This window comes from Propithecus coquereli, unplaced genomic scaffold (genome assembly GCF_000956105.1).
Source record: "Propithecus coquereli isolate 6110/MARCELLA unplaced genomic scaffold, Pcoq_1.0 Scaffold142, whole genome shotgun sequence".
NCBI lineage: Eukaryota > Metazoa > Chordata > Mammalia > Primates > Indriidae > Propithecus > Propithecus coquereli.
Window position 1 is genome coordinate 5,253,686 of NW_012138525.1, and position 23,317 is coordinate 5,277,002.

The following is a 23,317-nucleotide window of genomic DNA, read 5'->3' on the forward strand; positions in this document are numbered from 1 at the left end:
TTTGGATGTGGCACCCTAGCCGGGTCTCTGTAACATGAGGTTGAGTCCTCTAAGACGTAAAAATAGACAAATGGATCTGGGGACCTGCATCTGCAGTCTCTTGGCTCTTCAGAAATCCTCAGGACAAGGTGCACCATGAGCTGAAAGAGCCTGGAGACCCAGATGCAAATCCTCAGGGAGAGACACCCACAGGTGTCATTGCCAGCTTGGAGCAAGTGAAAATCCAGTGGCCAGGTGAAGAGCCCTGGACCCTGGTTCTCTTTCCCACACCCCCAGCACTGACCTCCATGATGTCCTTAATGATGGGGGTCCACCGTGAGAGCTGGTAGGTCTGCTCACTGATGCGCTCCTTCCGTTCCGGCTTGCTCCGGCGACGCAGCGTGGACTGAGTGCAAACACACAACAGGTTAGACTGAGTCAGGGGCCACTTGGGCCCTCGGTCACCCCTGCTGGCCTCTGAAAATCCTCTCAAGGACTCCTTTCAGAGTCAGCATTGGCAAAGAGTACTAAGAGGGGAGGTTTTCCCTGCAATAACCCCAAAAGTGCCACTTTAGGAACCTGGAGCAAACTTATTCTATAAAGTCATGAAAAATGCCAAAATGGGTCAAATATATAAGTGCCATTTAAAAAAAAAACCAGGCAGTTAAAACAATAGTTTGCTGTCTATTATAGGGGCAAATACTACTTGGAGTATGACTTATTCCTTGACTTCTCTTCCATAGCGCAGGTGTGCTGAAGGAATCATCTTCATTCTCATTTTGATCCCTCTTGTGAACAAGGCTCAAAACACCAAACCACTGATGGTTACAGGTCTATGGTCTGGCAGCAACAGAACAAAGCCCTGTCTCTAAGATTAAGAAGCAATTCCAGCTTCACTAGTACTGTGCTGTGACCTGCCTGCCTGCAGAAAGCAAGTACACAGTGGGGCTCCCACAAGTGAGGTTAGCAGTTAGTGTTCTGGAAGGGCTGGAGGGCCCCCACCCAGCCTCTGCTAGAGCATGTCGTGTGGTCCAGGCCTCCCAGACCAGCTCCCCCACTGGCTCTGCCTCAACAACAGTGCAGAGACTCAGAGGCAGCAAAACTGCTTGATTCTACACATCACATTCTCATCCTCACAGAAGATGCTGAGTCTAAGGTGCCCAAAGGTGAGGCCAGACTGATCTTGAAATATCACGGAGGAAACCGGGTTTGGTTTGGTTCAGAGATATGGCTCAGCTTTAATGATTGTGTGTGACTCCCTGCTGTACACGTCTTGGTTCCCGACTTTGTATCTATTTTATTTGCACCTTTACACTTCTATCCCTCTGATTCTGTCTTCTCTTTCTTGATGTTGAGGGTGGGCATATGTGTGTTTCACAAGACACCATACATCAGTCAGAGCAGAAGTAGACAGGACCTGCCAGCCTCCCTCCTGCCACCCCCATATGCAGAGCTGGCCCCTTACATCTGTGACGATGGGCACGCCGAGGTGAGCCATGTTGGTGATGATCTCGCTGTCCTCCGGGGGGATCTGGGCGTGCTGGATCAGTTTGTTCAGGTTTTCCTCAGTGATGCCTGAAGGCACGAGACACCCAGTCAGCACCCCCAGCCATTGAGCATCACATACTCAGAAGCAGAGCCAGGCCCTGAGGGCCTGGATGGTGTGTCCTTTCTCCTTCTCAGGGTTAGTGGAAATTGATCCGTCTACCTTGTCTACTTCATTGTATGATGAGGACAAAATAAGGATTCTGAGTCTACAAGAGCCACTCTGGGCCAGGCATGGTGGTTCACACCTATAATCTTAACACTCTGGGAGGCTGAGGCAGGTGGATCGTTTGAGCTCAGGAGTTTGACACCAGCCTGAGCAAGAGCGAGACCCCGTCTCTACTAAAAAAAAAAAATAGAAAGAAATTCGCTGGACAACTAAAAATATATAGAAAAATTAGCTGGGCACAGTGGCGCATGCCTGTAGTCCCAGCTACTCGGGAGGCTAAGGCAGGAGGATTGCTTGAGCCCAGGAGTTTTGAGGTTGCTGTGAGCTAGGCTGACGCCATGGCACTCTAGCCCAGGCAACATAGTGAGACTCTGTCTCAAAAAAAATAAAAAGATAAAATAAAATAAAAGAGCCACTCTGCCCTGGGCAGTGGCCATCAGCAACTGCCCCTCATGGGTCTGTGTTTCCGTCTGTCCCCACTTCTCAGCAATCCCTGCCCTCCCCCGCGCTGTATCAAAGTCAAATTGGAGAGTCTTATAATCCATCTTTTGCACAATGGACTCGTCCAGGCAACTGTGATATGGCTAACCATCAGTTCTTTAAAGGCAGATGACAAATGTGATGCAAGTTAAAAATAACTGGTGGGTATAGCTTGAGTAAACTGGCCATAAAGCCACATAGCTCTCCCTTGTCTCCCAGCCCTGCCCTCTTCTAGAGATCACATTCCATTTATTAACTCTAGAATTACAAGGGGTATTAAGCTTCTAGTTGCAATTGATTTGACTACATTGCATTTCTCAAAACATAAAGAGTCCCTAGGATCTTCTTTTCCTTCCCCTTTCCACATCTTTTAAATGGGTTTTCCACTTTGTTTTCTCTTAGCTGCCTCATTTTCCCCAAGAGAGGGCAGGCCTATCCCCTCCTCTAGGTCCCACATTCCTACCATTCTTCAAAAAGATGTAAAGAAGGATGATGCGGATTTTGTCATAAGTGCTGACATTGGCATCCAGAAGAATGGGGACGATGGCTCGCATGGGGTCCTTAATCTTCTCTCCCTCGGCATCTGTGCCCATGGCCAGGTCCTGTGGAAAACATACCTTGTTGGCCCCATCTCTGGTGACAGTCTGGAGGGATGGCAGCTCTTAGGAAATTCAGGATCCATGAATGTCTGTGACTGGTTGCTTGGTTGGGGAAGGTCTTAAACAGGTGCTTCTATTCTCATAACGTACTGCAATTAGCATGAGTGTGGTCGGCACGTTTCCTAAAGCATCAGTGGGAGCAGATGGAAGTCCCTGAGTTTCACTTACCAAAATCAGAAACCATGATGATTTATCATCTTGTTTAAAGGTAGGCTGTTCCCTGCAAGTGAGTGTGGTGTACCTGTGCCAATTTCTCAGGTAAAGACTCAATCTTGGTAGGTTCTCTAGAGGGACAAGGCCCCACTGAGGTATCAGAGCTTAAAGTGATGTACCTCCCTCCCATGAAAAGCTTTGGCATTTTAAGGTGCCTCTGCAAGGCTAGATTCTTTCCACTCTGCTTCCCCTGGCATTGAAGGACATGCTTTTTAAGTCTGAACTACTCTAGGCTTTTAACCTTGTTTTTAATCTTTTTACCATGTTTTGTGGATGAGGAGAGAAAAACAAAGGCTCCCAAAGCTGCAATTTCAAACCCCAGTAGATGAAGGAGGTGAAATGAAAGAGAGTGAAGGGACCACAATCTATTGGCCCCACATCATGACTTGGGTGAGACTCAGACCCAGAGAAAACAGCACATTAGTCTCAGCAAACTCAGAACTATTCAGCCTCGTTCTCAGAGACCGACAGCGGCAACTTCCTTTGTAGATCTTAGGAGGTTGCTGGAAGGTTCTCTTTTTTTCTCCCAAGATCCCAGGAGTGCATACAAATTACAATTGAGTCCACAGTCTCTTTCCAGGATGGGTTGGAGGAAGGAGGGACACCTCTGTGGGCTCTTTCACCTCTCAGTCTGACCACCATCCTCAACAGATAGCTGGTCAGCAGGACCTTATTTTAATACTCTCTGTAAGTGCAGTTAACTTTAATGAGTTCAACAATACTTTTGAGCACTTCTGAAAATTTTTTAAACTTCCAAAACAAATCCCAAACTGCACTTTTACTGATCTAGGTATAACCCATTTTTGGATGGTCAAGCTCTCTTAGAGAGGGTACCTTGTGTTTGCTAAAATCACCTATGAAATTGATAGATTTTAGCAGGGTAACTTCCCCCTTTAAAACACTCAATGGCATAGGACAGGGCTTACAAACTTAAGCTGAACCAGTCACACCGAACCAGAGGATTTAACACATTAACTGCCATGTGAGTTGTATTCAACTCACTCTAGTTTTGAGCCCAGGGCCTCATGAAGCATTTGTAACTCACACATTTCTTCACCTTGGGAGCCGCAAAAACTATTTTTCAAGTTGCATATAACTCATGCACAGAAAACAATAAAAATAACAAATTTTTCATTAAATTAGAAAGAATTGTTTTGTTTTCAAAGTTTTTATTCTATTTTTGTAATGTAACACCGTGGCCCCAAGGAAGAAAATTTTTCTTCTGGTGTGGCAGTCAATGTGTGAAATCTTAGCTTCACACTGAGAACCTGAGTTGGTTTTTTCCGTGAAAAGAGACTTTCAGCTAAGGCTGCAGAATGTTTTAACATCCTCTCTTCCCTTAGAAGTTGACCCATAGTTTAGTGACGTTGTAATGCTTGAAGAAAAGAGGGTCAGGACAGTGACTCCATGTGACACCCCTGAACAATGTCAGCACTGATTTTCCTTTTGCAGAGGAAGAAAATAAAACACAGAGAAACAGGCATATCAAATAATCAGTGACAGAGACAGAACTCAAATCCCAAACTCTCACCTCATACTCCTAATTGTGCTCACTGATGCCCTGGGTGAATCCTGACCTTCCCGTGTGCCACCATCTCTCAGCCTCTAGGCCTCCAAAGCTGGGATAGCCACAGCAGGAGGAAACACACTCAGAATATAAAGCTCAGCCAGCCCTGTCAACATAGGGCTCAGAACCCACACATCTTTCTTCAGCCATTCCAGGGAAAACAGAGCCTTTCAAAAGAGTCAGGCATGCAAAATCCAAACGGCACAGCATTCCAGACCAATCTAGTCCCTACCATTGATGGTGGAACCACACTGGCTCCAGAGAGTTGAGACAACACGATTTAGCAGGCATTCTCGTCTCTATTTCTTATGATTCTGCAGGATGTTCAAGGTCAGAGGTTAAAATCCAGCTGGGTAAAAGGGTGTGGCAGAAGATTTGCCATGGCAGAAAGAGAAGGAAAAAGTCCTACCTGCTCCACACGACAGAGCTTGTCTACGGTGCCTTGGTAATGCTTCATGCAGTCCTCGGCAAGGTGCAGGTGGGTGGAGTACTAGGAAAAAAGCACAAGAAGAGTTTGTAACTGAGGAATTAATCAGGATTCATGCAACATCTACCAAACACCTACTGTGTACAGAATACTGCTAGGCACTAGGCACTATCTCATAAAGGAGATAAAACATGTACACAAAGTAGAAAGTGTTACATGTCAGGAGGGCAGGAGAACCACATCCTAAAAGAGTTAGGAGGAAGGAGACATCCTTTATGAGGTTAGGGTGGTACGACAGGTTTACAATGTGTCCACAAATTCTCTGATACTCTTTCTTCCAGGATGTAGAGCTTAATTTTCCTCTCCTTTAGTGTGGGCTGGATTTAGTGACTTGCTTCTAACAAACAACATGGAGGAAATAATGCTATGTGACGTCCAAGATCAGGCATGTGACTTCCTCCTGGTGCTCTCTGGCTCTTAGATCACTCACTCTGGGGGAAGTCAATGGCCATGTTGTGAGGACACTGAAGTAGCCCGTGGAGGGGCCCACGGGGTGAGGAACAGAGGCCTCCTGCCAATAGCAGGGGAACAGGAAGGATAAAGAAAAAGAAAGATGAAGAGGAGAAAAGAAAGTGATAAGAAACAAGCTGTCTATCCCAGGCTTTCACTTCTTTGCTAATAAAAATTGAAGACGACTAAAATTCTGTGGATTTCAATGAAGAGTAGCAGGGCTTTGTAAAGTCCTTCTGCAGCTGTTTATACTCACGACTCAAATAGATGATTTGGGATCACCATACCTTGCTAAGCTCTTTCTGGTACTGGGGCATCTTCTTTAACATCTGGGACAGGTCCCGCATGGTGGTCTGTAAGGGAAACAAAAGCACATGGCGTCACTCCAGCAGCCCTGAGCTAATAAGGCTTCATAAGCCTTGTGGGCGCAGGACAGGACAGTCATGCACACTAGACTTCCCACATGCATTCCCTGTAACTGTCAGAATGAATCTGTGAAACACAAGATCATGTGTGTTTAGATTTTCAGGCCTGTGGCTGAAAAAATTTTTGATCCAAACACCATGATTGCCTTACATGTGGGGAACTGAACTCTGAAGTCTCTAGCAAGTATGTTTTATTCTATTCTTACTGGACTAGAAAGTTGTTGAGAGCCTAATTCTTTTTTTTTTTTTCTTTATTTTAGCATGTTATGGGGTACAGATGTTTAGGTTATGTATGTTGCCCTTCCCCCCCACCCCTTAAGTCCGAGTTTCAAATACGCCCATTCTTCGGGTGGAGAGCCTAATTCTTGTTAAGGAAAACAGATTTTTCTTCTATACACTGTTTTCCTGCATCCACACATCAAGCAGTCTTGGTAACAAGTCTGCATTTCCTGCTGGCAGAAAAGCTGTCGTTGCATAGACAGGTAGAACACAGGGAGGTTAAAGAAGGCTAGAATCTGCATTGTGACAGGTGAAATGGGTCTATTTACTTTCAATGTAATCCATCTAATCCCATTCGTTTACCCAACAAGAATGTATTGAATTGCTATTACATGCCAGGCACTATTAGGTGCTGGAGATATAAGGACAAAAAGTAAAAAAAAAAAAAAAAAAGAATTTCTCCTTCATGGAGCTTAACATCTAGCAGAGTAGCCAAACAAGGCATTGTAAGAGAGATTAGGGCTCTTTGAGGGGATTCACCAGATAGTGTGGGTGCACAGGGCAAAAGCACCTAGCGAGTGAAGGGAGGGGGCCAGGGAATGTTTCCCAAGGACACAATGCCTAAGCCAAAGAACCTGGCAAGGCCTGGGGCTGGGGCATGGAGGCTGGGCAAGGAGGGAGGCAGAGGTGAGACCAAAGAGGTGCCTGGGGGCCCTGAGGACCTTAGCCTTGGAAGTAGTGGCAGGGTGTGTGTGTGACCGGAACCAGAAGTGACTAAATGGTTTTAAGCATGGGAGTAATGCAACCAGAGCTGCATCTTGGCAAGTCCACCTCCCCTGATTAAGATGGGTATGCCACCTCCGGTAAACAGTTGGGAAAAGGAGAGGCCTGGGTAAGGTAGGCTATGAATTCTAACTCCACCACAAGCTAAAAAAAGGTCTTACAGTTCTTCTGGCTTAAAATGAATCATGATCCACGACAGTTAACATTAATCCTCAGAGTAACAAAAAGCAGCTCTCTAAAATATCGAAAGATGGGGGCTCCAGATCTGAATCTTAAATGTAAAAAGAAGACGAAATGATACTAAATGGGGAGAGAAATATAACCTCACTCACTAGTCCTATACCTAGGCGATTTCTTCCTGCTCTCAGTGAGAAAAAGCATTTGGGCATTGGCATGGGTTTACCTTATCTCCAGTATTCATTCTCTTGCTAGAAGAAAAATCTTTCAGAGACCGGGTGACTTCCCTGGAAAATAAAAGGAGGCAGCCAAGTTCCACAGCAGCACCAAGGCCTTGCTATGGATGCTACGTAAGCCATGCAGTGTTCTTCCTTTAGAACATGGAATATGTGATGACTTTTCCTGCCAGTAAGTACGCATTTAAAGTGATTTTCTAAGAGAAGAGAGATACATTGTTTTTGTAATTAATATTCTAAACCAGTGGTCTCCAGACTGGGGTGTACCAGCAGATGATTCAAGAGAAAAGAGGAAGAAAATATTGGAACACCTATTTATGTTTATTCTATCTTGTTCTTTTCAAATTTGTTTGAATGTACCTAATTTATGTTTGAAAAATACACAAATATATATGTATGCTGTAAATACATATATTAGTACAATAAAACATATATTTAATTCCTAAGTACATTTAATTATGGGTGGGTTACTTTTTGAAGTTGAATGGTCAAAAGAGTTTAGAGACCTCTTCTCTCAATAGCAGAACTAACTAGGGCTGTGTCATTTTCTCACTCTTCCTTATGAATTTCCTGAGGATATCACCAACTCAATGTAGCATAATGTGTCTTTCTGAATAAGCAGATTTGTTATCTACTTTTAAAGGTCTTAAAACAATGTTTAAATATTAGAAACATTCTGAAACATTTTCAGGGCAAGGTATTGTTCAGTATATAGACAACAGCTCTAGCTCAGAAACTGTAGGTGAGACACAGGAAAGACTGCATACCGGCTATAGAAAACAAAGTCCACGTGGATGCAGTGGTGTCTGGATCTTTCAATGGAATAAACTGGCTTTCAATGTTTATGCTTATTAAGCATTTTTCTGACAGAGCTACACATGCTTTCCAAGAATTCTAAAAGCAACCCTAACACAGAATGGATTTCCCAATTTCATGAAGCTGGAGTAGCTCAAGCTCAGAGAACAGAAGGGATTTATCACTACTGGTTAGCACACTGGTGACTCTGTCAAGGAAACAAAATCACCCTCTGATGAGCTTCCCCAGGTCGCCTAGAGTTCACCCATCGTCAACAACAACTGAGAAGGGTGAGGAAGGGGCTCTTACTGGGACACCTCCGCGATGTGCTTGTGGCGCAGCGCTATCCACAGGTCGTCGTCCTCGTCCAGCAGCACTTCCTTCACCCGTGCCTCTCCGATGCCGCTTGTCTCATACCTAGAGATGAGACCGGACTCGGGTGAAGCACACCGTCCCCACAACATTCATAAGACCCCCTTATAACAACAGCAGGTCACAGCCCTCAGCTCCATCTGATGTGTTGGTCAGTCTGCTGCGTCAGCACTGACATGAGCTACAAGTCCTTGGGCAGGAGAGACTCAAAGCTCTAATCAAAGGCAACCAACTTGAAATTCTGTCTTAAAATCTTCAGGGTTGGCTGATAAAAGCTCCCCACCTGAGCCACCTGGTACAGAGCAAGCAGTCAGGTTGTGCCTGGGTCTATGGTTACTTACAGGGGAAAGGCAAGAATCCTATTTGTCTCTCTCTGGGAAGGGACTGGGATGCCATCCTCAGATGTGTGGTACCTAAAGAGCTTCTGGCAGCTACCTGCAATAGACCCTCAGCATACTGTTACATGTGAAGTCATGAACAGCTGGAGGAAGCAAGAATTACAGGCACCAATGGGGAGAATAGCTGATATTCACTCATATTTTTAGAATCTTCATTTTGAAACCACTATCTTTATGATCAATATTATAAAATAAATAACATGAGAACAACATCTGTTCTCATACGTTTGGTTCCAAAAAAAGAAAAACTGGTTTTTAGAAACTGAGTTTCTGATGATTGTTACCAAGAAAAATATTTTTTATAATGAGTAAAACAGTTTTTCTGCAAAGAAACTCTTGTTGGTATATTTTATCATCGTATTTCTTTTCTCTTTTTAGAGATAGGGTCCTGCTCTGTCACCCAAGCTGGAGTGCAGTGGTGTGATCATAGCTCACTGCAGCCTCTAACTTCTGGGCTCAAGTGATCCTCTTGCCTCAGCCTCCGAAGTAGCTGGGACTATAGGCAAGCACCATCATGCCTGACTAATTTTTTTTTATTTTTTGTAGAGACAGGGTCTCATTATGTTGCCCAGGCAGGTCTCAAACTCCTGGGCTCAAGGGATCCTCCTGCCTCCACCTCCCAAATGCTCAGATTACAGGTGTGACACACCTCACCCAGCCTATCATCGTATTTCATGATAATTAAGTTTCAACTCTAAGATACGCACACACACAAAAATCAACATACTAACATATCCAAGCAGGCCATGAACTGAGATGACTGTGAGCTGGGAGCTAAAGATCTAAAGTTCTTATCCTCCCTAAAAGGGGCATGAGTTCCCATCTAGAAATGCCATGTGGATTCGGAGAACTCACAGGAAAACTTAGAGACTTTTTCTCAAGACTGCATCAATGCACCCACTTTTCCTAGCTTTGTTAACCTAGAGGTGTTTTTGGTTCATTTGCAAAGCTGCAGTCCCTCTGGGGTTTGTGACATTATACTTACTTGTATACATCATTTTCAATAGGCAGCAGATCGTAACTCATAGCCTGAAAAGTCAACTCATGAAGCACGGGGGAGCTGGGGTCAAAGCCTCGGTCCAGGATCAGGAGCTGGGAGCGTGCCTTGTCTGGGCCCTGAGGGGAAACAGGCAGATGCCTCACCACCCACCCCGACAACTCCAACTTCTCCACCTACTGGAAGCCCTCTTGTAAAAGAGGGCAGCTGGAAGCAAACTCTGAGGTGTAAACCTACTAAAACAGCACTGCATAGCCTATATACTGCTTGATAAGAACACCAATAAATACCACGTGAGACTTCAGTGTTTCTATTTTATAACAAGAGCACTTTGAAGCAGATCTGAAACTGTACTAGGAGCTAAAGTGAGTTTAAGTAGAAGAGCACTGCCCAGTTCAACTACAAACGGGATGACCAACCACTCAGTGTGCCTGGGGCCGAAGGTGTTCTCAGGATCCTGGACTTTCAGTTTGAAAACCAAGGTAGTGATGGAACAGCTCTGTTATCTTGATTGTAGTGGTGGTTACACTCATCTATATATGTGATATAATTGCACAGAACTGTACACACACAGAGTACATTGAAAAACTAGTAAAATCTGAATGGAGTCTGGAGATGCTACCAGTGTCAACTTTCTGGTTTTGCTATTGTACTCCTGTGGGTTTCCCAGGACCTGGGACGTTCAGAGCTGAAACTGGGAAACAGAAACAGGTTGGTCACCCCAGCTACACTGAACAACCCTGCCCCAGGGGCTTTGGGCATTTCACTCGAGCCAATCTTCAGGAACAGCAGCACCCATGTTTGCTCTATGGGCAACAGAACTGAGCTGTCCTCTGCACTGTCACACAAACGGTATCCCTTGGTAAGAGTACCATGTGGTCAAAGCCAGACTTACCTCCCCCATTGTTGGGTCATCAGCTTTATAGGCATCGAGCTTGTCCTGAATTAGCTGAGCCAGCAAGGCATTGTCCTTGTATTCCCTGACAAAGGAGGAGTGACACAGCGTGAACCACCCATGCACTCAAACAATGGCACTGACTGCCCCTGGGACAGTACAGGGAAGGTTAGGGGAGCCATGAGCATCATCTGTGTTGGTTACAATGAGAATACGTTTATATATCCCATGTAATTAAAAAGGAAAAGTTAAATAAAATACTTAGCTCAGTGCCTTGAACATAAATGATTTCTTGTACTTTTTTTTTAATCATCTAAATGGAAACTGAAGTAGTCTTTCCAAGCAGCTTCTGATAAACCACTACCCTTCAGCAGAGGCCCTGATGGTTCACCCTTCTCCCAGGACCAGGGCTCTGAGCCTGACCCATATGACTCTCACTCCCCTCAATTCAAATTCCCTTGGGTCTTGTTTTGTTAGCAAGTGACATCCCATCTGGCACAACCAGGACAATATGAGTGAGACCCTTTGAACCTTTCCCCATGGCTAAGTCTGACGGTGCTCCCTGGGCCCCACCTGTCTGGACGTGATGGGCTGGTGCTGCCCGCCACCTGGCCAACCGTGGCACCCAGCCTGGGCTCCCACTCTTGGCCAGGAGATACCACCTGGGCCCCATTTCTTAAGTGCCACCAGGCTTTTGTCAGTGAGTACCAACAATGGAGGGAGGCCAGGCTCTGGAGCAGCCACAGGGAAGTGTTTTTCTACAGCCATGAGTTCCCACAGGCAATGAGGCAATGGGCCGGGTACAGCACATGATCCCTGGCATCACCATGCTACCGGTCACCTCAGCTTGATACCTTGGCAGCCGTAACCCTTCATGCCCTACCCCCAACCTGTCTGCAGTTCCCAAGTTGGGCCAAGTCCACCTTTGCACTCTTGTGGATCCCATCCTCACCTGTCCAGCCCATTCCCATCACTCCATGTCCAGGCTCTGGGCTCCCCGTGCAGTGTTAACCACTGAAGGACATAATCCCAAACCTGGCATTCGGGGCCTCCTCAATCTCATCTCACTCCACTGCTCTACACATATACTGTGCTGGAATACTAGTCCTTGCGAAATTGCCCTTTGCTTTTCTAACCCCAAGCTTCGCTCATACCAATGGCAAGAGCCAAATGTCCACACAAAATGCCGTCCCCTCCCTCCTCCACTGGTCTGTTGTCACTTCTATTTCTTTTTTTAAGAGATGGGGGTCTCACTCTGCTCAGGCTGGTTTCGAACTCCTGACCTCAAGCAATTCTACTGTCTCAGCCTCCCAGAGTGTTAGGATTACAGGTGTCAACCACCATGCCCAGCCTATTGTCACCTCTAATCTGAAGCTATTACTCATCCTCAGCTGAAGGGCCCTCCCCCTACTTTGGGTACCCCAAGGCACTTGGCCTGGCCTGTCTCAGAGAGTCAAGGTCGCAGGTACACATCTCTCACGCACACAGATGTAGGGATGCCTGTCTTACCAACCCTCTCAGATCAGGGGCTGTGTCTTCAGTTTCGAGTCCCCCAGCACTCAGCACATAGCAAGCAAATGAGGAGTGAATGGCTTTATAAAGTCTGAGGAATATATCTTTCAGGGAATTATTCTCTTTGTAGTTTATCTTACTCTGAAGTATCTTTTGCAAAGATGATGTTTGTTTTTAAAGGTTAGGAAGATATTAAAAACTGTATGAAAACTGATAGCAGTTACATAGGGGTTCACATTTTAGTTATTTAATACTTAATGTATATATTTATGCTCTTTTTTGTATATATTATCATATTTCACTATAAAATTTAAAAGATTAATAAAACCATTAAAAGAATAATTTTAAGTGAGGGACTCTCAAATCTTGACTCTCTTGAGATAACTGTCAGAGGAACCTTAAGGCCAAAAGAAGGGTCGGGCCAGCTCCACCACTCGGGGGACACATGGGATGCCACCTGAGGCAGACTGGTACACTGCCTTACCCCCGATACCGTACTGCGGGGTACTCCTTCAGGGTGGCACAGAGAGTTGCAATCTGCTCTGCCAGACGTTCCAGTATGGGGTTCTTCATCTGAGCCTTGTGGGGACTGTAGAAGCTTTGGAAAGAGTCAGCAGAGTCCAAGGAATACACCTGAGGAGAAGAAAATATATATAGTGAACTGCTGGAGTATTCTCCAACCCTGGTAGTGAGTCTACAGGACATGTTCCTGTTTATTCTACAAATATGTGCTGGGTGCCTGCCACATGCCAGGCAATGTGCTAAACATTTGGGAACTATTAGTGACCAAAACATCCCTGTTCTTAAGAGTTTGCCATCAAGTAGGAGAAAGCAGACAATAAACATAATGAAAAGCAAATTGTGTGGTATTGAGAAATGGGTAAGTATATGAGAAAGTAACAGAGCAGGGGAAGAATGCCCAGGTGGGCTGGATAGGGAGGACACTAGGACTCGTTAAGAAGGTGATTCCGAGCAAGGGCTTGAGGGAGGTAAGGCATTTATCACCAGCAGGGGACTTCCATGGAGAGGGAATGGGCAGTGCCAGGGACCTCAGGTGAGTGTGTGCCTAGGGTGTGTGGTGAACAGTGATGAGGCCGGGAGCATAGCAGGAGAGGAGATTAGTGTATGATTACACAGGCCATTGTAAGCTTAATTTTTAATAAATAAGGTACAAGCTAGATACTGTGCTGTGACTATGAGCAAATAAAGGAGATTTTTATAGATTTAATAATATCCTGTCCTCAGTAGTATGTTCTAAGTATTTTTCCTTTCTTCTTTTTTTTGGAAAGTTCTGAAAGTTTAAAATTCTCTCTTAAACTACTGAGTCTACCAGCTATCAGTATTCTCTCAAGTTCTCATTTATGTAAACTACCTTGATATCTAAAAAACCTGATATTTTAAAAAAAGAGTCTATTATAATACTTTCTTAAAATTTCTGAAATATAATATGGTTGGATATGTTAAAGGTGGATTTTGTTCAATCCAGGTGGGGATGGAACACACAGAGGGAAAAAAAAAATTCTGCCCTCAAGAAGAAAACAGGTTTTAGGTCCAGTGAGAAGGGAAAGAGACTATCTTTAATGTTCACAGTATCTTTTCCATCCCTCCTTTTCTAAGAATAGGTCACTCTCTGGAGTCTAGAGGCTGATCTATAAAGACCCAACATTCCACGATAATCTTTTAGCTCCACAAAATGCATAAAAGTCCTGTTATTTTTGCTTCTTTGTTAGGAAAAGATATTTAACAAATTTTAAAATACTAAGATAAATTTTGTATATTCTCTCACAATCAGCTTCACCTTTACTGGTTTAACAACTTTGTTTTTTTCCAAAGGGAGAGCTTTGCTGCCGAGGCATTTGGCACTGGAAGTGTTAACACCTAATGACGAAGGCACCATCTGTTCCCTGAGCACATGACAAGCTGAGGTTATCTCCACCTAAAAACAGCCTCCTTTGCAGCAGATGGGATGTTTCTGGTCCCTGCCCTCTCTCCTTCCGTGCTCTTTTTGGATTGGCTACTTTTGATTACTCAAGGAATCAGCCGATAAGAGTCAACACCAAGAGCAAGGATGAAATACACACAAAGGAAGGCACAATGGCTGATAGAAAGTCAGAAATAACTGGAGGGTAAGGTGAAGGCAGACCCTACAGAATACTATTTCCATTAAATAAACATCCACTTACAACACCTCATTTGGCAATTGAGAATATGATACTTTCCCTCCCCCACTCTCTTTATTACACCCTGCCCCACCCTCTCAGGGTTCCTGATAGAATAACTATGATATAGACTTTCTATGCACCCCCTACTCAGCCTCACCTGGGATTCATATGGGAGAAATGCAATGTTGATTTCCGTCAGAGTTTTGATGACTTTTGCTGCTCGGGATTTTACCAGCTCATTAAACAGGGCATCTGGACAAGCTGCAAGAATGACAAAAGGCAGTTGGCTTTCCTGTCCATTTGCTGGTTCATTTAACAGCTGCACATGTCCAGTGGATTCTTTATTTTATTAGAATTTTTTTTCAGACAGAGTCATGCTCTGTTGCCCCAGGTAGAGTGCAATGGCATCATTATAACTCACTGCCACCTCCAACTCCTGAGCTCAAGTGATCCTCCTGCCTCAGCCTCCCGAGTAGCTGGGACTACAGGCACACACCACCATGCTCAGCTAAGTTTTTTCCATTTTTAGTAGAGATGGGGTCTCGCTCTTGCTCAGGCTGGTCTCAAACTCCTGACCTCAAGTGATTCTCTCGCCTTGGCCTCCCAGAGTGCTAGGATTACAGGTGTGAGCCACCGTGTCCAGCCTTTATTAGGATTTTTAGAAGGCAACTAGAAAGTTCGTCCCATCCTAAAATACCTAATATCTCTACAGTGTAAGAGGAATATAAAATCACTTGCATGGCCTTCGACATATAACAGAAACAAATGGCAATAAAGATTGAGATACTGGGAGCTAATCAAAACTATTTTCTGATACCAAGGAAAGGAAGGACAAAAACCAGAAGAGATTAAGAAGGAATAAGGAAAAGGCCTTTAATATAAACAAACACCACACATCTAACACATTAATGATAAATGAAATAAAACAGAAAAATAAAATTGCTGGGCAATGTGACACAGGCATTTCTTCCAGAACCTCTAAGAAGCTCAGCTACAGAGGAGGCCCACGTGGCGGGGGAACCATGATTTCTAGTGATGCTCCTGGACCAAACAAATGGCTTCAGGTTCCCAGAAACATGTTATTGGATCAGTATTATTAACGCCATCTACCTGCTCTCTTGGTCACGCATATTCAAATACTATAAAATTATTCTTTGCTAGACCCTTTCCATTTTCTCAGTGCTGAGTGTTGTAGGGGGGTCATCCCTAGAGAGAAGAACACCGGTGCATTCTTATTGTTCTATACTATATCTATCCAGGTTAACTCATCTCTCTGCTTCTCCACTAGGATCAATGCACAGAACTCCCATGAAATAAGAAAACTAATTCCAGGGCAATGATTCAGGTTCTATATAATAGAAATACCACTGAATTGGAATATCTTTGCAGTTGAGAACTTGATGGAAATACCCTATAGTTTATAGTGATATCTGGAAGTCTATACAATGAAACAAGCATCAGGAAGATTCTTCTCAGCATCAGCCCTTTAGTCCTTAGCAGAGGTGCCTGGTGTGCTATTTTTCAGCAGGAAGGACTGCAAGGTCTAGTAGGTTTGTATTTGTGTGCATTTATTTTTGTGTCTTATGCAATGTATCTTCTGAAGTGAAAACAGAAGACCAGGACAAGCGTGGTAATAACCCATTTCTTCCTTATTGACCCGTTTTGGTTTTGCTCAGCCCAGCTGTGCAGAACTGCTAACCTGGCCCAGGATGGGGCAGCTCACAGCTGTACTTACAGTCAGTGAAGAAGACATGTGCAGCCCGATATTTAGCAGTTGGTGGGTCCTTAAAATCACTGATGAGAGAGTGGACAGACTGTGGACAGAGAAAAAAAGAGGACCTGAACCCAAATCTAGAAGCAAAAAGGACTTGTATTTAAACTGAGTTAAATCCAAGCTATCTTCAAGCTACTTGCACAAAATAAAAGAGGATTTTTTGATGTATAATTCTAATACTCATATTCAGCCATAACCAAGTTCTGAGGACTTAAAATTAGGATTATTTCAGAGTTTAAATGAACAAAAGCCTCCTTAGCTCATTCCAGAATGACAGTAGTAGTTCTTTGGAGCCACTGTAATGGATGTCTAAGAAGAGACCCACAAAAAAGAAAACTGGCCAGAAAACTTTCAGGAGATTCATATTGATGAAGTTCTGACAACTTAGTTGCATCTGCAGAAACTCATAAGCCAGTTTTCAAAAGTGAAAAGGAAGTGTGAAAATTGGAGGAAATTTTTATAAATTAAGAGACCTAAGACAATTATTAATGTCACCCAAGGAGGTGACCTTATTTGGAAGGTAATTTGAACCAACCCCCCAAAATTATAAGACAGGTAAATTTGAACACTAACTGAATGGTGATGAAATAAACCTGAAAGCATCAAATACCAAAGTCTGGAGGTGGAGAGCTGATTAGATAGAGTGGATCTCCTACCTGAAGAGGTAATGCGAGGGGGAAAACTAGAATGACCCAGGGCCACGGAACACAGGCTCTGGCTTTCTGCACAGCAGTTGAATTTCAGAAGGCTTAATACTCTTCACTTCTCACTGCACACAACATCCCTCCCCCAGCCCGTTTGTAGAATGCACACTTAAACAGAGCAGTGTGTTAAATGTGTGCTTAACCTAGAAATGTCAGACACTTTGTGCTACATAGATCCCAAGTGAGCACATCTAACCTTAGCCAAAGTTCTTCTCTGATGGAAGATTTACCTTCTCAGATGGAGTGATGAGATACACAGCCTCCAGGCTGGGGAGGGGTTCTCTGCGCTTGTTGATATCTTCCACAACTGGACGACAAAACACCCCACAGTGAATAAGAAAACATGACTGATGATCATGAAACCAGAAGCAATATAGATAAGGTACCTTCAAACTGGCACAAATATCTACAGTGGGGGAAAAGAATCATTTACCCCTTCCCTAAGGTTACCACATTCCTCGGGAGTGAAATCCACTGTCTCACTATGCTTAAGATGTTAGGAAAGGCTGAAATCTTATCACGCTAAATATTTCCCACTTCCCATTTCAGTTTAAGTAAATTCTTTAATCTCTTCTAAGAGAGAATGGAAAATGCTACCTAATTCTGTCAAGAATGTGTTCCTTTGCCTCTTCCTTCAGCTTTTTCTCATCTGTCCTAAATAATCCCAATTCCTTTAGAATTTCCATGTTGGGTTTATTTATCAAGAATTGGATAGTTTTATCACTTTCCTGTATATCAAATGAAGACATTCCAAGAATATCCTCTATACGATACTGCTTCTACTACTTCTCTCAATAGTTCAAAGATTAAATATTATATTTTGTTAAAGCAGACCATGGGCTTTTGGTTTCCTTGTTTCTTTTATGGTTATGTCAGCAACTTCACCTGGAAAAGAACAGCTTTGGGGAGAATTATCATCTTACTAGTCACCTGTCATGCTTAGAATGTGTTATCCATGCTGCACTGACTTCTGGCATGGAGGGGGGCAGTACAATCATACAGGTGCCATTCTTCCTATGCAGATGATTTAAGTAAATAAAAGCATCCCTTTAGAAGTATCCCTTATAACATTTAGAAAGACTTTTACCTTGAATAATGTTCAAATTAATATCAAAATCTCCCAACCAACTTTACTAGTGGTTATAGATTTTTTAATTTCATAGGCCACTAATGCTTCCCCCAAAAATGTTTTGGGGCTTCAACGTAGGACTGCTAACTTTTTAATTTTGCTTTTTTAGGGTACATTTTAAGAAACATAAAGACATTTCTCATAAACCACTTTTGTGGGTAGGAAAGAGTTTGTGTGTAGTGGGGGAATGTGAATCCTCATCTCCCATAGGAAGTCAATAGATAACATCTAATGTTGATGAATCATGAGATAATAGTATAAGCATTTATCTAGAAATATTAAAAAGATAACCAGAAGAAAGCAAGACCCCAGGGGATGAGGAGACAGGAGTGGGACAGGGTATTGCTGCTTCTTTATTGGAAGCTTGTTAGCTCCATTTGGTTTTTTTCTTTTTCTTTTTTTTTTTTTTGCTGTGATAGAGAAAAACATAGTTTAAAAAATTCAATGAAGAAAGTAACTTTGTAAACTCAAAATAGGGGCAAGCCCAGTCTTAAAACTGACTTAGATCACTGAATGCCATAAAAGTCACAGCAAAAATTGTGTACTCCATTTACAGGACTATGCTTCTGGTGATAAATAAACTGAATTTGTTTTTTAAAATGAAGGAATCACATCTAAGGTGTGATTGTACCAAACAAAAAAATAGACAAATAGATCAATGGAACAGAATAGAGAGCCCAGAAATCAGCCCGCATGAAAATAGTCAGCTGATATTTGGGCAAAGGCAATACAATGGAGAAAAGATCAGCTTTTCAACAAATGATGCTGAAACAACTGGAATTCCACATGCAACAAAATGAATCTAGGTACATACCTTACACCCTTCACAAATATTCTTATCTTTTTAATTTTATTTTTGAAGATTTCCTCACTGACCTGTGACATAAATATTAACTCAAAATGGATCATAGACCTAAATATAAAATGCAAAACTATAAAACTCCTGGAGTATAAAAGAAAACCTAGATAACCTTGGGTTTGGTGATAACTTTTTAGATATGACTATTAGCCAAAATATACAAAAAACTCTTAAAACTCAATAATAAGAAAACAAATGATCCAATTAAAAAATGGGCCAAAGACCTTACAGACACGTCAAAGATGGCAAATAAGCACATGAAGATGTTCCACCTCATATGTCATCAGGGAAATGCAAATTAAAACAACAATAAGATACTACTACACGCTGTTAGAACAGCTAAAATCCAGAACACCGACACCATCAAATGTTGGTGAGGATATGGAGCAAAAGGAACTCTGATTCATTGCTGGTGGGAACGCAAAATGGTACAGCCGCTTTGGAGGACAGTTTGCCAGTTTCTTATAAAACTAAACATACGCTTACTATATGAATCAGCAATTCTGCTCCTTGGTATTTCCCCAAAGGAGTTGAAAACTTATGTCCACACAAAAACCTGCACGTGGATGCTTATAGCAGCTTTATTCATAATTGCTCAAACTTGGAAGCAACCAAGATGTCCTTCAATAGGTGAATGGATAAAACAAACTCTGGTATATCCAGACAATGGAATACTATTTGCCACTAAAAAAAATGAGCTATTGAGCCATGAAAAGACACAAAGGAAACTTAAATACATATTACTAAGTGAAAGAAGCCAATCTGAAAAGGTTACATACTGTATGATTCCAAATGACACTGGAAAAGGCAAAACTATGGAGACAATGAAAAGATCAGTGGTTGTCAGGAATTAGGGGGAAAGAAAGAATGAACAAGCAGAGCACAGAGGACTTTTAGGGCAGTGAAACTACTCTGTATGCTACTGTAATGGTGGATACATATCATTATACATTTGTTCAAATCCATAAAATATACTCCAAGAGTGAACCCTAATGTATGGTCTTTGGGTGATAAGGATGTGTCAACGTAGGTTCATCGGCTATAACAAAGGTACCATTCTGGTGAGGGAGACTGATAAAATGGGGGAGGCTATGCATGTGTGAGGGCAGAAGGTGTATGGGAAATCTCTGTACCTTCCTCAATTTTGCTATGAACCTAAAACTGCTTTAAAAAATAAAAACTACTTCTTAAAAATGAAGAAATCACATCCAAGCTGTGACTATACAAAAATAAAATTTAACATATATATTTTTTCACATAGAATTTAATCAACAGGAAAATCCACAATATATTATCGCCATATTTTCACAATTTAAGGACATCTTAACACCAAATAGTAGGGAAGACATAATGTTACAATAAAGAGCAGACCTTAAAATTAAATAATTAAATTCAATTTGCTTAATGAAAAACTCAACTCTCCTCATTTTTTCTCCTTTAACTATGGTATGGTAATAATTCTGACAAAGACCAGCAACAGTCTATGAGCCACACATTATATAAAGTTGTCCCCAGGGAAAAAAATTGAGAGGTATATTGCAACAGATATATTCCACCCAAAGTTAACTTTCTTATTTGAAGTAATACCTCAAAAGAGATTGTTTTTCAATCAGTGCTGTCTCAATAATGAAAATACATAATCCTTCTCGAAAGAAGCCTCCAAGTAAGACTAGAGTTGCACACAAATGTGAGTAAAAGCCCTGGAATAGGAGCCAGAAGGTCCGAGTCCTAAGTCTCAGGTGTGACACTGGCTAGGGACTTTGAGCAGGTGATGTAACCTTTTTGAAAAACCATTTATTGTGAAATTATAACATAAATTTCAAAGAGTGAATAAAATAAAAATATATAACTATAGCACAAATGTCCATATAAGCATCACCCCAGTTAAGAAACAGAACCCAGTCAGCACCACAGAAGTGCCCTCGCCCCAGCCCACACTCCCCTTCTTCATCCCAATTTCCTCTCTTCCCTCCAAAGAGAACCATCATCCTGACTTAAATGGTGAGCTCTTCTTTTGGCAGTTTTACCATCTACATCTGCATTCCAAAACAATGCAGCTTAGCTCTGCCTGGTTTTGAACTTTATAGAAATGAAAGCATACTATAAGTAAGTACTCTTTTGTATCTTGCTTCTTTCGCTCGTATTCATTCATGCTACTGTGAGTAGTCAGAGTCTGTCTACTCTCATTGCTGCACAGTATTCTGCCGTGTAATTACACCACAATTTACTTAACCTTTCTGTTATTGATGGATGTTTTGGTTATTGTGTATCTGTGGTTCCTATGAACAACATTCTTGCACATGTATCCTAGGCACACAAACCTGAGGTTGTCTAGGACACACACCTAACTACAGACTTGCTGGCTCATAGGCCACACACACCCTCAACTTTACTAGACATTGCTAAGTGTTTTTCAAAGTTGCTGCATTAACTGACATTCTGTCATATTTCCATTTCTCTACCTCTTCATCATCACTTGGCATTATCAGAGGTTAAATATTCTAATCTGCTGAGTCTACAGCAATATCTAACTCAGGTTCAAATTGCACTTCTCTGACCACTAGTGACTGTGGGCAATTTTCATATATTTATTGACCACTTGGACCTCTTCCTTTGTTAAATGTCTATTCAGAACTTTTTTCTATTGGGTGGGATAACTTTTTTCTTGATTTAACCTTTCTTCCAGCATTCCTCTAGCAGATATTTAATGAGCATCTAACACTGCATTAGGTGCTAGGGATTCAGTGATAAACAAGATGGCCTCAGGTCTCCCTCAGGAGCTTACAGTCTTACCATATTGGTTGCTGGAAGAATCTAAAGTTAAAGGTAATAATAACCAATAGGAAAGAGCAAAGCCCACCACAGAGAGAAGGCACGAGTACTACTCAGGTGCAGAGAGAACACTATGCTCACTTGTTATGCCCTCGGTCATGATGTCTGTCATCTTGCAGCAGGAGGAGAGCATCCTCATGCTTAACTGATCCACCACCAACACCTGAAAGGAAAGAGAACAGTTTATGGCTGATAGTATCTGCTGGGATTCTCTCGTTGGCTTACTGAGTCTTCAAAAAGAGCTCCAGAAATGCAGAATACTGAAGAAACAATACTTCCTGTGGACCACAAGCCCACTGAGATACATGCTTGCTTTTACCTCCTACCCCTAAACCTAACCTTGTAGGAGTTAGAGTTTCCTCTCACTGAATTGACTTAATTTTACAAATTTTAAAAAATTTGTTTTTATTTTCCATGATAAAGAAAATACTCATTAAAATGCAAAAGAAGAAAGGAAAAAATCATCTACAGCACCAACACTCGGAGACAGTCATATTAGTGAGTATTTTTTGACGGCATAAACTTGTTTTTAAAGGGAGAATATGAGCGTCCATACATATGGTATGGCACATGAAGACATCAGGATTTGTACCTTCCCCAGCACACACATCATATGGAATCACAGTATACCTCAGTCCAAACTGGAAGAAAAAGAACAGTCCCGGTCTGAAAGCTTCACACCTGCAATTCGTCAGCTAACGTTTCCTATCTCCATTCAGCCCACAATGGAGAAAGGAAGCCAGCAGTTAAAATAAGGCCATTTCTCTTCTCCTTCTTTAATGATACAAACCAAGAAGGAGACACAGGAGTAGACAGCCTGGAGCAGAAAGCTTTCTGCTGCAGTACAAGGGACAATTGGTTTTCATTATACAAGGTAGCTTACTTGAGATTAGTTTAAAATTCAGATGTCTACAAATCCATTCTGATGGGAAAGGCAAGAGAGAAGCACGTGCCTAAAGAGCTCCCACCTTCTGCGTGGTGAGGACGGATGTGCTGGCTAAAACACAAGGCCAGGGGTGAGACTGCAAAATCCTCCTGTACCAATCAGCTCTGTTGTCCCCAGACCCAGTGAACTTGAAATTGCATGAGCTCTCAACTTCAGGAAAACTCGAGGGCAAGAATGGTTAGTATAAATCCGCGGTCTCCAGCCTTTTTGGCATCAGGGACTAGTTTCACAGAAGACAATTTTTCCACTGACTGGGCGGGGGAAGGCGGGAGGCAGAGCTCAGGCGGTGATGCAAGCGATGGGGAGCGGTTATATAGATGAAGCTTTACAATTTTTCCACAGACGGGGGTGAGGGGGATGGGGAGGTACACCATGGACTAGTACCGGTCCACGGCTCAGGCTGAGGACCACAGGTATAAATGCTTCAACGATATATGAGTAAATTCAAGTAAAACTGCACGCTCTCCTGGCCAGTATTATACCCAGCACCAGCCAGCAAGGGGCCCTTAAAATGCTGACTCTTCAGGCATGGAGTGGCACTCGCCACTCCTGC

General features: G+C 42.7%; 1 protein-coding gene across 1 annotated transcript in view; it reads right to left on the bottom strand.

The window, feature by feature from the left end:
- STXBP1 (syntaxin binding protein 1) overlaps positions 1-23,317 on the bottom strand; it is an 85,133-nt gene that overhangs the window by 13,308 nt on the left and 48,508 nt on the right. The window contains exons 3-16 of the mRNA XM_012639759.1: positions 21,900-21,981; positions 17,229-17,305; positions 16,256-16,334; positions 14,678-14,781; positions 12,843-12,991; positions 10,847-10,931; positions 9,940-10,070; positions 8,494-8,601; positions 7,380-7,440; positions 5,837-5,902; positions 5,022-5,102; positions 2,637-2,775; positions 1,445-1,554; positions 284-385 (exon numbers count right to left, since the gene is read on the bottom strand). Coding sequence (XP_012495213.1) covers positions 284-385; positions 1,445-1,554; positions 2,637-2,775; positions 5,022-5,102; positions 5,837-5,902; positions 7,380-7,440; positions 8,494-8,601; positions 9,940-10,070; positions 10,847-10,931; positions 12,843-12,991; positions 14,678-14,781; positions 16,256-16,334; positions 17,229-17,305; positions 21,900-21,981 — 1,374 coding nt within the window. The remainder of the gene's footprint in view (positions 1-283; positions 386-1,444; positions 1,555-2,636; positions 2,776-5,021; positions 5,103-5,836; positions 5,903-7,379; positions 7,441-8,493; positions 8,602-9,939; positions 10,071-10,846; positions 10,932-12,842; positions 12,992-14,677; positions 14,782-16,255; positions 16,335-17,228; positions 17,306-21,899; positions 21,982-23,317) is intronic.